The sequence below is a fragment of the Equus caballus genome, chromosome 17 (genome assembly GCF_041296265.1).
Source record: "Equus caballus isolate H_3958 breed thoroughbred chromosome 17, TB-T2T, whole genome shotgun sequence".
Classification (NCBI taxonomy): domain Eukaryota; kingdom Metazoa; phylum Chordata; class Mammalia; order Perissodactyla; family Equidae; genus Equus; species Equus caballus.
Window position 1 is genome coordinate 70,840,889 of NC_091700.1, and position 13,857 is coordinate 70,854,745.

At 36.5% G+C, this 13,857-nt stretch overlaps 1 protein-coding gene across 39 annotated transcripts in view; it reads left to right on the forward strand.

The window, feature by feature from the left end:
- Nucleotides 1-13,180, forward strand: part of SCEL (sciellin) — a 272,928-nt gene extending 259,748 nt beyond the window's left edge. For all 39 annotated transcript variants that reach the window (XM_070240352.1, XM_070240356.1, XM_070240353.1 and 36 more), the window contains 6 exons: nt 850-942; nt 1,645-1,716; nt 3,554-3,628; nt 7,168-7,276; nt 9,618-9,720; nt 11,401-13,180. In XM_070240352.1, the coding sequence (XP_070096453.1) occupies nt 850-942; nt 1,645-1,716; nt 3,554-3,628; nt 7,168-7,276; nt 9,618-9,720; nt 11,401-11,417 (469 nt within the window). In that variant the 3' untranslated portion in view covers nt 11,418-13,180. The remainder of the gene's footprint in view (nt 1-849; nt 943-1,644; nt 1,717-3,553; nt 3,629-7,167; nt 7,277-9,617; nt 9,721-11,400) is intronic.
- The last annotated feature ends 677 nt before the right edge of the window (nt 13,181-13,857 follow it).

A 13,857-nucleotide genomic window follows, 5' to 3' on the forward strand; every position in this document is an offset into this window, starting at 1 on the left:
AATACCAGCAGGGTCACCCATGGTGAAGAGCTTTCAGCGGAGCTTCCAAACTAAGACAGACAAGGAAGAAGGACCTGGCCACCCACTTCCAAAAAAACTGGCCATGAAAACCCCATGAATAGCAGTGGAGCATTGTCTGATACAGCACCAGAAGGTGAGAGGACGGCACAAAAAGACGGGGCAGGATTCCGCTCTGCTTTACACAGGGTTGCTAGGAGTTGGAATTGACTTGTCCAGGGACTAACAACAAATATTGTACATGAGAAGCTTTCTAAAATGGCACTGCTGTTGTGAAAACGTTACTGGAACCAATTTCAGATGGCTCCTGCCCTTGATAAAAATGTATTCTATCCTATCCTTAGGTAAGGTGACACATACCTGTAGACTATTTTTAAAGGTAACACAGTGGTCTCTGGGAGAAGTAAAACAGTATATGTATTCTATTTGTGTATCTGTGCAGAAAGCAGGCAAACATAAAGAGATTCACTGTATGCAAAAAGATGTTAACTGAACAGAATTTTAATGAAACAAAAAATGTTTAAGTAGCCTAATTTTTTTTTTAAAGATTGGCACCTGAGATAACTCTTGCCATTTTTCTTTTTTTTCCTCCCCAAATCCCCCCAGTACATAGTTGTATATATATTTTCTTAGTTGTGGGTCCTTCTAGTTGTGGCATGTGGGACACCGCCTCAACGTGGCCTGATGAGTGGTGCCATGTCCGCGCCCAGAATCCAAACCAGTGAAACCCTGAGCCGATGAAGCAGAGCACGCGAACTTAACCACTCAGCCATGGGGCCGGCCCCAGTGGCCTAATTTTTAAGTGCCAAATATTTGCATTTGCTTTCTCAGGCTAGATGGCCAAGTCAATGGATCTACTGATGCTTTAAACCCCCAGTCCACTGGAACCCCTGCCTATTCTTATGAAGCCAGAAAGACGCTCAGGTACTGTGATCAATTATGAAACAAATGACAGGGACTATTCTCCTTCTGTTTTTAAAAAACATCCCTTATACAACCTGACTCTTCCTTTGAAATGAAGAAATTTCTAATTTTATCAGTGGCTAAACAGGCTTACACAAAGGTGTTGAGTTAGCATCTTGGTCCTTGGTAAGTTGTGACATCTGGATAGGAAAGTGTAAGACGTGATTTTTCCCTACAAAGTCTACAATTTTCTTTTTTTAAAAAGGCATGATTGTGACATTGGTGTTGACATTCTTTAGGTAGATTTAAAAGTTTCATTAAATAAGATGTTATCATGTTAGTTGATTAGGGTTTTTGTTAGAGGTTTGTGGGGGAGGTTCTGGTTTGGAAATACGAATGGGACATGAGGGAAACAGACACTAAAACATATTACACAAATATTCAAAATAAACTTCATACTCTACAGCAGATTTACTGAGAGACCAGTTTTTATAACAGTATTCTAAAAGTAGGCCAACACCATGAAAGTTAAGAATGCTATGGAAGACATAAAGAAATTTTGCAAAGGTGGATTAATACCACTTTAACATTTATATTTCAAAGGTTAGAGTTTAGAAAGAATAGATGAGGATTATTTTTTGCATTAGATTGCATAATAGCTTTTTTATTTTGATTATCCTTATAAATTAACTTTAAAAATAAAGTAAAATTTTTGTATTGCAGCTCCAATGCTGAAACCAGGCATGCAGGACAAAAGGACACAGTTGTGTACACAAGGACATATGTGGAGAATAGGTACTGGAAATTTATTTTCACTATTTTGCTATATTTATTTTATAATTTTGAAATGATCTATGTTTAAGGAGAAACGCTATTATTTTAGAGTATGTTGGCTTTTTTCAAATCGAAGTCCATTTAAGTGTACGTTGAGTTCTAGGTATATAATTCTTTATAATGTTTCCAATATTAAGCAGTTGTCAAATAATCATAAAAAGTCATCAGATGGACTAAATAATATTTTAATATAGCATGTGTATACATAATAGATAGCCATTTGAAAGTTCTCACATAAACATATATGAATATATGTTTATAACAAGCTTTGTAAAAGTCACAAATATTATGTTAATTTTGGGTCACACTTTAATTAAATGGTTCTATCTATTATTGTTTACCTCTAATCTGAAATAAAAGGTCTAACTTTTAGTAATATACTCTGGCCCAAATTTCAAGGAATTGATGTCCTACAAAATCTGCTCATCAATGTGGTAGATGTTGAGGAAAATGTCAACCAAGGTCAGGGATCCATGGTCCATTCACTTTTAAAAGAATATAAAAACAAGAGTTAGCCTAGTGTGGGGTAATGTAATGGTGGGCATGCAAATGCAGATATTCGTGACACACATGTTAATCAGAGCCCACTTCAAAGAGACCAAATAACAGAGTATCTGGAAAGTGCTTCTGCGGGGAGGAGGCTCCTGGAAATACAGTTTGTGCCAGGAGTGCCATGCAAGAAAAGGTTTCTCAAACCCACACATAATTTACCTTGTGAAACGCAACCTCAGATTTCATTTTTCTGCTTAACCCAATTCTTCCTAAAATCTACACTGGCAGTGCCATTCAGTATAGAGGCCCTAGAATCAGTCTTGAGATTGAATCTTTGTTTGTCATTTATGTCCATGTGGCCTTGGCAAAGCTACTTAACCTCTTCATGTCTCAGTTTCCTCATCAATAAAGTGGAGTGATGATATATGTACCATGCATAAATACGTACACATTCTTATTTAGCATTGTGAGTTATGTGTTCTATGAAGTAGATTCTATTTCTGACAGCAGTCTGCCCGTGGGCAGTTAGGAGGGAGGGAGAGATGGCTCATTAACAAATCTCAAATGAGGGCTGTGGAGTTATCACTCCCTGTATGAAATAATAGGAACATATTGCTTGCAGACCTGATACACTCACAGGTAGCGTAAGTACGTGGGAAGCAATTATGAGCAGCCAGCTGGTTACCGCGTTGCAGATTTCATTTGTCTCCAGGAAAGAGAGACATTTACAAACTGGAACAATCTAAGAAATAGAACGAAGACGACTTTTAAAAATTACAGTTTTTTTGCTTTCATTCTAAGCTATTCTTTCTTGGATGTTTTCAAGTAAAGATAAAAATTTCTATAGCTTTCTCTGAAAGTTCAAGAGTATTTCTCTATGTGAACAGAATATGTCTATATGTGCTTGCACCAGCTCCAGCTCATGCTTGGTACATGTATTTCCTTTATCTATGTTGGACTCCATATAGCTTTCTTTTGGTAAATAGATGAGGGAGGTAGAAGTATAAGTTTCATTAAAAACAATAACTTCTTTTCCTGCTCACCCTTGTTCCTGCACTCCATGCCCAGTTCTCTGTTTACTTTGGTAGATACATCAATTTGTGTTAACTTGGGGGTGGTTTGCATATCAGTACTCCTCTGGATTAAAAAAAAAGTGTCAGGACATTTCCCTGGCTTGTAACATCACAAAGAAGCAGAATGAGGCTCCATGAGGAGAAGTGTGTGCTTCCTCACCTGCCTGGAGGTATATATATCAATACTAGGGAAATAGCCCGGTTCTCACATGTCCGTATGTGTTTGTTTCTAGTAAACCACCAAAGGGTGGATATCAGGAGAACTTCTCTGGAAAATACATACAAACTGTTTATTCAACTTCAGATAGGTGAGTATTTTTCCGTATATAGAAGTATATATACACATGCTTATATACGTTACTGTCCTCCCTCTGTATCCACAGGGGGATTGGTTCCAGGACCCCACAGATACCAAAATCCACAGATGCTCAAGTCCCATATATAAAATGGCATAGTATTTGCATATAACCTACGCACATTCTCCTATATACTTTAAATCATTTCTAGTTTGCTTAGAATACCTACTACAATGTAAATGCTGTGTAGATAGTTGTTGCGGTGTATTGTTCAGGGAATAATGACAAGACAAAGAAGTCTGTACGTGTTCAGTACAGACACAAGCATTGTACGCCTTTTCATGTGAGGTTGGTTGAATGGGTAGATCTCGAACCTGCGAATCCAGAAAGTTGACTCTGTATATGTATATTCTTGTTGTCCGTTGTGCTTGGAGATGGCCCTCCTGATGGTGATTGTTATACATGTGTATGAATGGAACAAAGCACAACACCCTCTGCTGCCAGGAATTTGTTCCCTGGCTTCCTGACTGTTGCCGCTCTTTGGTTTTGATGCACTTTATGCCAGTAGAGCTTTCTGTGCCTTACAGCTGCCTCCCAGGCCAGCCCCTCTGCTGTGGATGACTCCCAGGAGTCTCCGGTACCGCCACATTATTACTCGATAGGCTTCTTGCATCACTAGGCTGTGCCCTCGGCCCTCCCTCCTTGCAGTTTTCCAAGGCCAGTTCACCTTACAAACAGCTGCATGGCTGTGCTGCTATGACCCACTCCGGGCCCACGGTTCAGTTCCCACGAGGGGGATTGCAATGAGTTCAATTTAGCGCTGGTAAACTGACCCCAGGCTTTTGCTGTTGATGATCCTCTTTTACCATTTAATGTTCAGTGGAGCAGATAGGTGACGCTCAGGAGAATGTGGCCTGCAGATTTCCAGCCAACCACTGGAAACCAGCTATAATGTCCAACCTTCTACTGATGATGTTTCTCTGTAGCAGGGCTGGAAATATGACTTATTGAGAGTAAGGACAAATCTTATTTTTATCCACAGCCTCAGCCTGTAACACAGTACTCAGTAACAAGTACTCAATAAATGTTTTCTAAAAAAATGAACCTATGTCACATTTGCTAACCTTGATGGACCAGGCATCAAAATTATATCCTCTTTCTGTCACTTTTATAAGACATTGCCCATTACCAATCCCCTTCTGAGCGTCTCGCCTTTAAGTCACCCCTCTTTGAGGAGTGAAGTCACCTACACAAGCATTAGAACCACAAACACTGTCTAGATAACAACAACAAAAAACCCAGAGCTAGATTTTTCATAATGCTTTGAAAAGATCTTTGACTAGTGACATGGTCTTAATAAGGGCAATGCCAACATCAGAGCTTTCTCTGGGCTCATATTTTTATTGTCAACTTAAGGAAAGAAAGCATTCTTCATAAAGGTACTGCTCTCAATATGAAAAATTTCAGTTCTGTTCCTCAAGTGGTCTTTGAAATTTTTCTTAGTCATCAGAGCAAAAGTCCATTCTCTATAAGACCAGTCAATCAAGTAACTTTTTCTGTTGATTATTGCTTGAAATTAGCTATGTCCCCACAGTTCTTATCTAAGCATGTTAATCCCATTTAAAGTGGCTTCCCACTTTACAGGATAAAGACTAAATTCCTTCGCACATTATTTATGAGCCTTCAGAACCTGCTCCTGCTGATTACTGACTGATGGTCAGTCACTACAGACACCCTCATTGTGCAGCACCTTGGTAGGTCCTGTTCATTCCCCTTGTGACCCCTCCATAATGCCCCTCCCAACCTCACTGAGCTCACCTTGAGAGCTCCTTTGTCTTCAAGCTTTAACTCACATGGCACTTTTCCTTGCTTCGCTCCAGGGACTAGTTACTTCCTTGACTTGCTCTCCTAACTCTGTCCACATATCCATAATGTGCTGCCATCATCGAATCCAATAAAAACCCTAGTGGAAAGAAAGCTTCTTATTGGAGGAGGCTGTCTCGCTCTTCTTCATATTCCCAGCTCCTATCTCAGTGCCTCTGGAATGGAATAATGATAGAGTGCTTGTGTTCTACTCTGAAGTGCTTATGGTCTTACATGGGAAATTTGAGTGTGTGTGTGTGCACATTTATATATATATATGTATGTATATATATATGAATTATCCATAGGCAAATATTTTCTAGGAATATATAAGCAAGTAACTAAAGAGGAAAATACTTATTTATATACATAAGGGTTAGGAAGATGTTACTAGAATGACCGAAAGTGTGGAAAGAGACAGGGTTTATCTACTCTAATCCTTTTCCTCTCCCACCTCCTCCTCCCTTCTGATTTTCCTCCTCTCTGTTTCTAGTCCTGGGCTTGATGTTAGGATCATGGTTCCTGGGCATGACTAGTTCATTTCAACACAGTGAGCCCGACAGACCTCATGGGCAGGCCCAGAGTTAGCACAGGAACTCTGGGACCTTCATTCAAATCCTGTCTCTGCCACTCATTGGCTTCATGACAGGAGCAAATTACTTACCCTTCTGTGCCTCAGTTTCCTCTTCTGTAAAATGATGATATAAATAATAATACCCACTTCTCAGAGATGTGAAGAACAAATGAGTTTATATAAGTGCATGGAAAAATGCACTGCATACATTAAACATATTAGCATTATATAAATATTAGCTATTTTTATTTCACCACCCCATTATGTATCCTACTCTGGAAATTTCAGACCTGCACGCTAACACCCTGAAACTAGTCAATTCTGCAAGGTGCTATTTAAGACACCTTGCAAAAGACTTTCCAAAAGGAAGAGTCACACGTTTATTAGCCTTTTTTAACGTTTTGTTGTGATCCAAGGTATTTTGGACTCTGCTGATCACATCTACAGTTCATTTATTATTGAATATTATTTTTCCAAAATAAATAACAAAACTCTTTTTTCCCCATCAAATTGGTGGTAGGGTTATGTCTCGTTGGAGAATATAAATTTTATCATGAAAAGTAGTACAGTATTCTGAGTCTTACAACGACACCAAGAAAAGCGTCATAGGGGAGCATTTTGGCGACTCTAGACCCTAGAGTCTAGGGTACTACAGACCCATCATTTGTAAATTTACCAACACACTTTAAATGGATTTCTATTTTTGCCTTGTTGAATGTTTTGAGAGTTAAAATTTTACATTAATCTGTAGCATAATTTTTCCATGATAGATGTAAATTAATAATTCAAAACCCTCTTCTAGCTTCAAGGGGTACTTATGACCTAGTTCAATTAGGATACTGTGAACATCTTTGCCCTGCCCAGATGCACTCTTGATTGCTAATGAATTAATAATTTGAGCCTTTCTTCATGTTAATTCTTTGATATCATTTTGAGGTAAGCAGAAGAATCAATTCTATCACTAGAATAAGTAAACTCTGAACTTTCCTTGATTTTTATGCAATTTCCTAAAGTATGAACAAAATGAACATATCATTTCCACATGAATTTATGGGGAATACATCTGTCTTTTGCATGAAGACAAATTTATTTTTAATTGCTTACGTCTCTATAGGTCTGTCATTGAAAGAGATATGTGCACTTACTGCCGAAAACCCTTGGGCGTGGAAACTAAAATGATTTTAGATGAATTACAAATTTGCTGCCATTCCACTTGCTTCAAGGTAAGGATATGTTTATTGCATTTAAGTAAATATAAAATTGCAAAACGACTGGACTGGAATAAAAATAATTATTTAATGAAATACCTGGGATGAATTTAGCTTTCAGAAACACTATCATCTACATTAATAATGCACGACTCGAATGTTTCTCAGAGTCTGCAGCCGAAACCTCAAAGTTTATAATTACTATCTTGGCTTTAGGTTTAGAATTGACGACGGACACATTTATTACTCTTACTTTAGAGATTTAAATTTGTAAGAAGATAAACACTTGTTCTCTTTATAAAAGTTTTGCAACATTTTAGTAAATTATGCATTACATAAAATATATAATGAAATCCAAAAAGGAAAAGAAATTGTTGAGAAGAAAGCTAACAGCTCCTTACGTCATGAAATTAGAACTGATGGGCTTAACAGCAGTTGAAACTCAATCTGCTTTTGAGAGTATGGTGAATTATAATGAATTGGGGCTTGGTATAATAATAATAAAGCTTACATACTAGCATGCTTCACAGTTTGCATTTTCCTATGCCATTCTTTTACTTCTCACAGTGACATTGGGTAGGTCAGCATGATAGTTTTTGGTGTAACTGGATGAGCACTGAAGTGGGAATCAGGAGACCTGAGTTTGAGTTCTAACTATGCCACTAACGGACTGTGTGACTTTGGCTAATCACCTACATTAGCTTGGCTTCAGTTTCCTCATCTGTAAAATGAGGTAGCTGACTAGACCACTGGTTCTAAATTCTGGCTGCACATTGTGGTCATCTAGGGAGATTAGGAGAAAAATAGAATGCTTGGGACCAGCCCCAATGCATTAAGTATCTCAGAGATGATTCCTGGGCATTGGTGTTTTTAAAAGCTCCTTAGATACATCTAATGGGAGTCAGTTGGAGAACCATTAGCCCAAATCTATGGGTTCTTTCTGGTCCTGACATTCTATGGTCCGTGCAAATTATCTAATTCAGTCAAATAGAGATAATACTTTGACAACTGATTGCTTCTCCTCCAATTAGCTTCAGGCAGTGACACATAGCAATCAGAAATATGATACCTCATTTTGAGCAAAAAAAGAAAATCCAATTTTAGTATATAACATATAGGGGCCAGCCCAGTGGCGCAGCGATTAAGTTCACCTGTTCTGCTTTGGCGGCCCAGGGTTTGCCAGTTCGGATCCTGGTGCGGATCTATGCACCGCTTATCAAGCCATGCTGTGGCAGGCATCCCACATGTAAAGTAGAGGAAGATGGGCATGAATGTTAGTTCAGGGCCAATCTTCCTCAGCAAAAAGTGGAGGATTGGTGGCAGATGTTAGCTCAGGGCTAATCGTCCTTAAAAAACAAACAAACAAAAAAACCCAAACAGTATATAACATATAGAGTTCTATATAAAATATAATCTGAAGATTGCATAATTATTTAATTATGAGAAAATGAACATTTCTTTTAGTTAATAAAATTTACTCAGTGAAACAAAGGTTAGTCTGTAGCTCTTTATTTTAAATTATTATGCATAAATCTTTTTAAAATGAAGACTTTCCTGATTATTGCCTTTGTAAATAGGAATAATTTCCATTTATTATATTTGGATGACTTATTTCTATTTTCTTTAATTATAAGTTAATTATAAAGTACTACTAACTGAGAATAAAAATGTCCCCATACTCCTGGGAAAAGATGGATTATTCTATAGCATGATAATACAGAACCACCTGGACTGGTTTAAACGTGTCAAATTGATCAATGACAATTTGCTTCAGTAAACTCGCTTCTGAAAGCCAACCAATCAGTGAAGCCTCATGCTTGAAAGTCAGCCAATGGGTAGTGGATCGGCTCCAGTGCACACAGTTCTGAAGCAGAGCTCAACCCTTCCCTGCCTCCGTAACCAACACAACTCAGAACAAACTTTCCCCTAAACCCTGTGTAAGAGCAGAAGTTTGTTTTGCTTAAGGAGTCTATAGCTGGACAGCATGGCTCTTCTTTAGTAAGCAAACAATAAATACAGTTTGTGTTTTTGTTTGAGATGTTGAGTGGTGATCTTGTCCTTGGCATAACCAATTTTTGATAATTTACATCTATGCTATTGTGAGTTAAGTAGAAACTTCAGTGGTAGATATGCCTGAAATGCACACCTCCATAGAGAGATGCTGTGAGAATTTATTTGGAAAGTTTGGCATATGACAAGGACCCTCTCACTTTCCCTTGTGGCTTTTCTTGAGGCTTCATCTGAGTGTTGCCATGGAGGATGGTCCCGAATGAATTGAAAGGGCTTTTCTATGCTGTTACACTAAGAATCTAGACTTCATATATAATGCAGAATTACATATTGATTTTTTCTTTAGTGTGAAATATGCAAACGGCCTTTGGAAAACCTACAAGCAGGTGACAGCATTTGGATTTATAGACAGACGATACACTGTGAACCTTGCTACTCTAAAGTTGTGGGTGAGTATTAAGCTCTGTAAGGAACTATCATTAACATTAATGAGCATTTAAGATTGTTGAAAATAAAGAATTTGAAAAGTAAAAAATATTTTATTAATTATATTTAGTTTAGAATTCAGGTGCAGATAATTATACTATGGTAGTATTATGGTGTAAAATCAATCAGTGTTTATATTTTCTTCTGATATCAGACCAGACATAGATATAACTAAACAAAGAGGTCATTTATTTTAGAAAATTTTCAACTTTTTTCAAACAAAAGTAGATCTTCTCTCCTCAAATAATGGTTGGAATGGAAGTCCATTTCTGTGAATGACCTTACATTTGTGCTAGAATATACTTTTTTACCTAATTTGGTTATTATGCTAAATACCCGTTAATGTTATTTTTAAATGGAAAATTTAGGGTTAATTCTAAAAATTCCATATGAAATGTCGCATCTAAGTACTTTTTATCAGTTTAAGACAAACATTACTATAATTTGGGCTCTTCATTAGCATAAATAATGTTAGAAGAAAGCATTAAAAACTGCATTTTTAACTCATATTTTCTACAAACAGCATGAAAGCTTTAAAAGTTGATATAAAAGATGTGCAGAATGCACAGTAAGTTAGCAATATAAAGTCCTATGAAACTTGATTAGTTTTTTTATTTTTTTTTAATTTTTTTTAAAGATTTTTTTAAATTTTTTTCCTTTTTCTCCCCAAAGCCCCCCAGTACATAGTTGTGTATTCTTCGTTGTGGGTCCTTCTAGTTGTGGCATGTGGGACGCTGCCTCAGCGTGGTTTGATGAGCAGTGCCATGTCCGCACCCAGGATTCGAACCAACGAAACACTGGGCCACCTGCAGCGGAGTGCGTGAACTTAACCACTCGGCCACGGGGCCAGCCCCGAAACTTGATTAGTTTTTAAAGCTAGTATCAATATTTTATTTTTAAATTCAATAGTCAGTAGATAGAATAACCAGCATGATACTGGGGAGATGGTCAGCAGCACCGTGTGAAGTGCAAGTCTTGTGGTGAATGAAAGAGGACCATTTGTGACTTTTACATAGAATCCAAAATATGGGATTTAATGACAAATGTGTGATATTAATGAGGTACTGGGAGGCTACATCTGGAAAGTGCTCTGAAAAATATTCAGAAACCCACGTTTCATCAGGCTGCAGAATCAGTTACAAGAACAAACCTCACTATATTCATCCTTTGCCTTCTATCTTCTGCTTTCCCCAGCCAGTTCTCATATTCCGTTTCCTTCCTAACTTAGCAGCCTTATCATGATCCAGTATTATATCGAGGGCCTTGATGTACATAGTGGCAGCTCTAAAACTTTCAGTCTCCCAGATCTGAGATATGGCTTGGGAAACGTGGTTACCAAAAGACTCAGAATCTTTGTGTCTTCCTCCCTGTCTACGTGCACTCCATAGACATCACATTTTTTATAGTACATATAAATTGTCAAGACATCACTCTGAGGCATCTCATAAATATGAGTACCAGGCATCGGTACTTCATATTATGGTATGACCAAAAGCAATGTTGATGAATGTAGTAGAAGGACAAAGTGAAATGCTTAATCCGCCACTACGCCTGGAAGAATGATTATTTTTTAAATTTTAGTTATAGGCTTATTTTTGTACTGAATTCATATATCTAACTGTTATTTTCTTTAAAATTTTCAGCAAAGTGGATTCAATAATTCTGACACACGGACATCAAGATGAAAGCGCTCATTAAGGAATTTAAATTTTTATTTTAAGAATATGTAATCTAGAAAAGTTTTTACCCCAAAGATTGACTCTTGTGTAGAATTAACAATTCTGCTATTGCATAAATAATCTAATTGCCTTCAATAAGGTCATCCACATAAAGGGAACCATCTGGTATCTGGCTAGATTTAGCTATCAAAAATTCAAGTGGTTCCAGTTGCCAATGTCAAAAGAATGATGCTTCTGATGGCAGTGAACATTGTCAGCCTTAACCAGGTCCATCTCTGCTTCATATTTAGCCTGTGCCTTATGGTTTCCATTATAGACAAGTTTCTCATTTTCTCACCTTTGTTTCCCTAAGAATTTGGATTTACAGATGTTCTTGACATCCTGACAAACTGTCGAGGAAGCAAGATATGTTTCCTTTATGTGCAAAAGAAATACTGATAGAAATTTTCTTAGGAAGTTTGGCAAAAAGATGTTAACATATCAAGTTGTATGGACCTCAAAAAATCACTTAAACTTTTCAGATCTCTGTGCCATTATCTGTAACATGAGGGGTATTGGCCAAAATGTTTCCAAAGGTTCCTTTCTGCTCTCAAAATCATCTGATTCTAAAAGAAGTTTTTGTTTTTTCTTTAGAAACATATCCGAATATGTGTTTGTTAAGCATATTGAACTAGATAGGACATCCAAACAATTTAACCCTAGTGCCATCCTTCGGTTTATCACATATAATTTTTATAGAATGTGTTTTAAAAACAGAAAGACATGGATTTATGGGTAACAGGTAAAATCATATGACGTGTAGTTTACATATTGTAATTTGCTAAGTTTTCTTTGCATGCATTTCAAAATCTAGACATATAAATAATGTATAAGAAATAACGGTTATGGACTACAAAGACATATCCTTTAGCGTGTAACATCTGTTCATATTCCATAGCACTTTATATTTCCAGATGGCTTATAAAAAAAAAAGTGAACTGTCAGTTACACAGAATCTTTTGTGGAATGTCTATAAATATCATTCACTGACATTGATTTGGTCAATTATGGTGATCACAATTTACTATATTCTTTGCCATGCTGCTTAACTTAATTATTTAACTGCTGAAGCTATAGCTTTTATTTTTTAAAGATCTTTTTCTTAAGGAATTGAAAATTCAATAATCTTATGTGAGGAACTAGAATTGTTATTAAAATTGAGAAATTAAACATAAACTATTTTCTATGCACATAGCAACTGCTTCTCGAAGGAAGGCATATGAAGCGTTGAGAGAGGGTGGAATTCTAGGGAAATTTAAGGCAGTTGTAAAAAACTGGCATAAACTAGAGAGATTAAAAGATAATCATGTATTTTCTAAATGTTGATAAATTTAAAGAATTATTCTTCTATATAATGATTTCAAGCATCTGTTCCTCTTAGAGACTGGTCCACAAAGTGTTAAACACAAAATGCTTATCAAAATACAGCAATGTATAATCGTTGTCCTATGGAGAGGGAGCCAGAAAAAACAATTAATAATAATTTGATATTCATTAATTCATGCTTGATGAGAAGCAGTGGTAATTGGGCCATATGTTTTATTGTTCTTTTATTACATGCTATCAGAGTGGATCAAAAGAAATAATTTTCTTAGAGTTGGAATTCATGGCAGAAAAGGACGGATGGAATAGTATCCTTCCCTTTTATATAAAGTGTATTAACATCTCAATGCCTTTGTGGTAATTAAAAGTCATTTGAATATCATTTTAAAAGTATTCTACTTTTAATGCTTTATTTTAAAAAACCTAAAAGGAACATATTTCTCACTTTTCTGTAGCCATTTTGTGGATCCTTTCTTCTAGAATAATGTATTAAATTAGACCGAAAGCTGTTATAAAAATTGAGTAAATATGGAGCATAGAGAGAAGGGCTTCTGATTCACCAAGTCCACTTCATTATGTCTGGGTTTATTCACACCATAGGAATGACAAATTCCTCAAACAATTTGGAAGCTCTCATTTTTTTTGCAACCATCTAATTATGTTATGACTGGCATGCTTTTTCTGGACACAACTGCCTAAATCTTGGAATATCAGGTCCTGAATTCTATTAATAATTAAGACATGTCTCTAAATACTAACAATTTTTCCAATATGACAATATCCTAAAAAAGCAAAATGCAAAAATATAATTTCAGAAATAGAATTGGTTAAAATCATGTCTTTTTTTAAATAAGGCCAAGAAGTAAAAATGTATTCAAGAAGTAATCTGTACATCCTTAATTGTATGATTGCAGTCACTCCTATAATTTAGATATGAGTGATGAGATGGTCCAGCTCTCACTATCATGCATACCCTGACTTGTTTACTATGATAGAAAATCATGAATGGAACATTTTCCTACTCAGCTTGATTCAGAGCTCTACCAAAATAAGTGACTG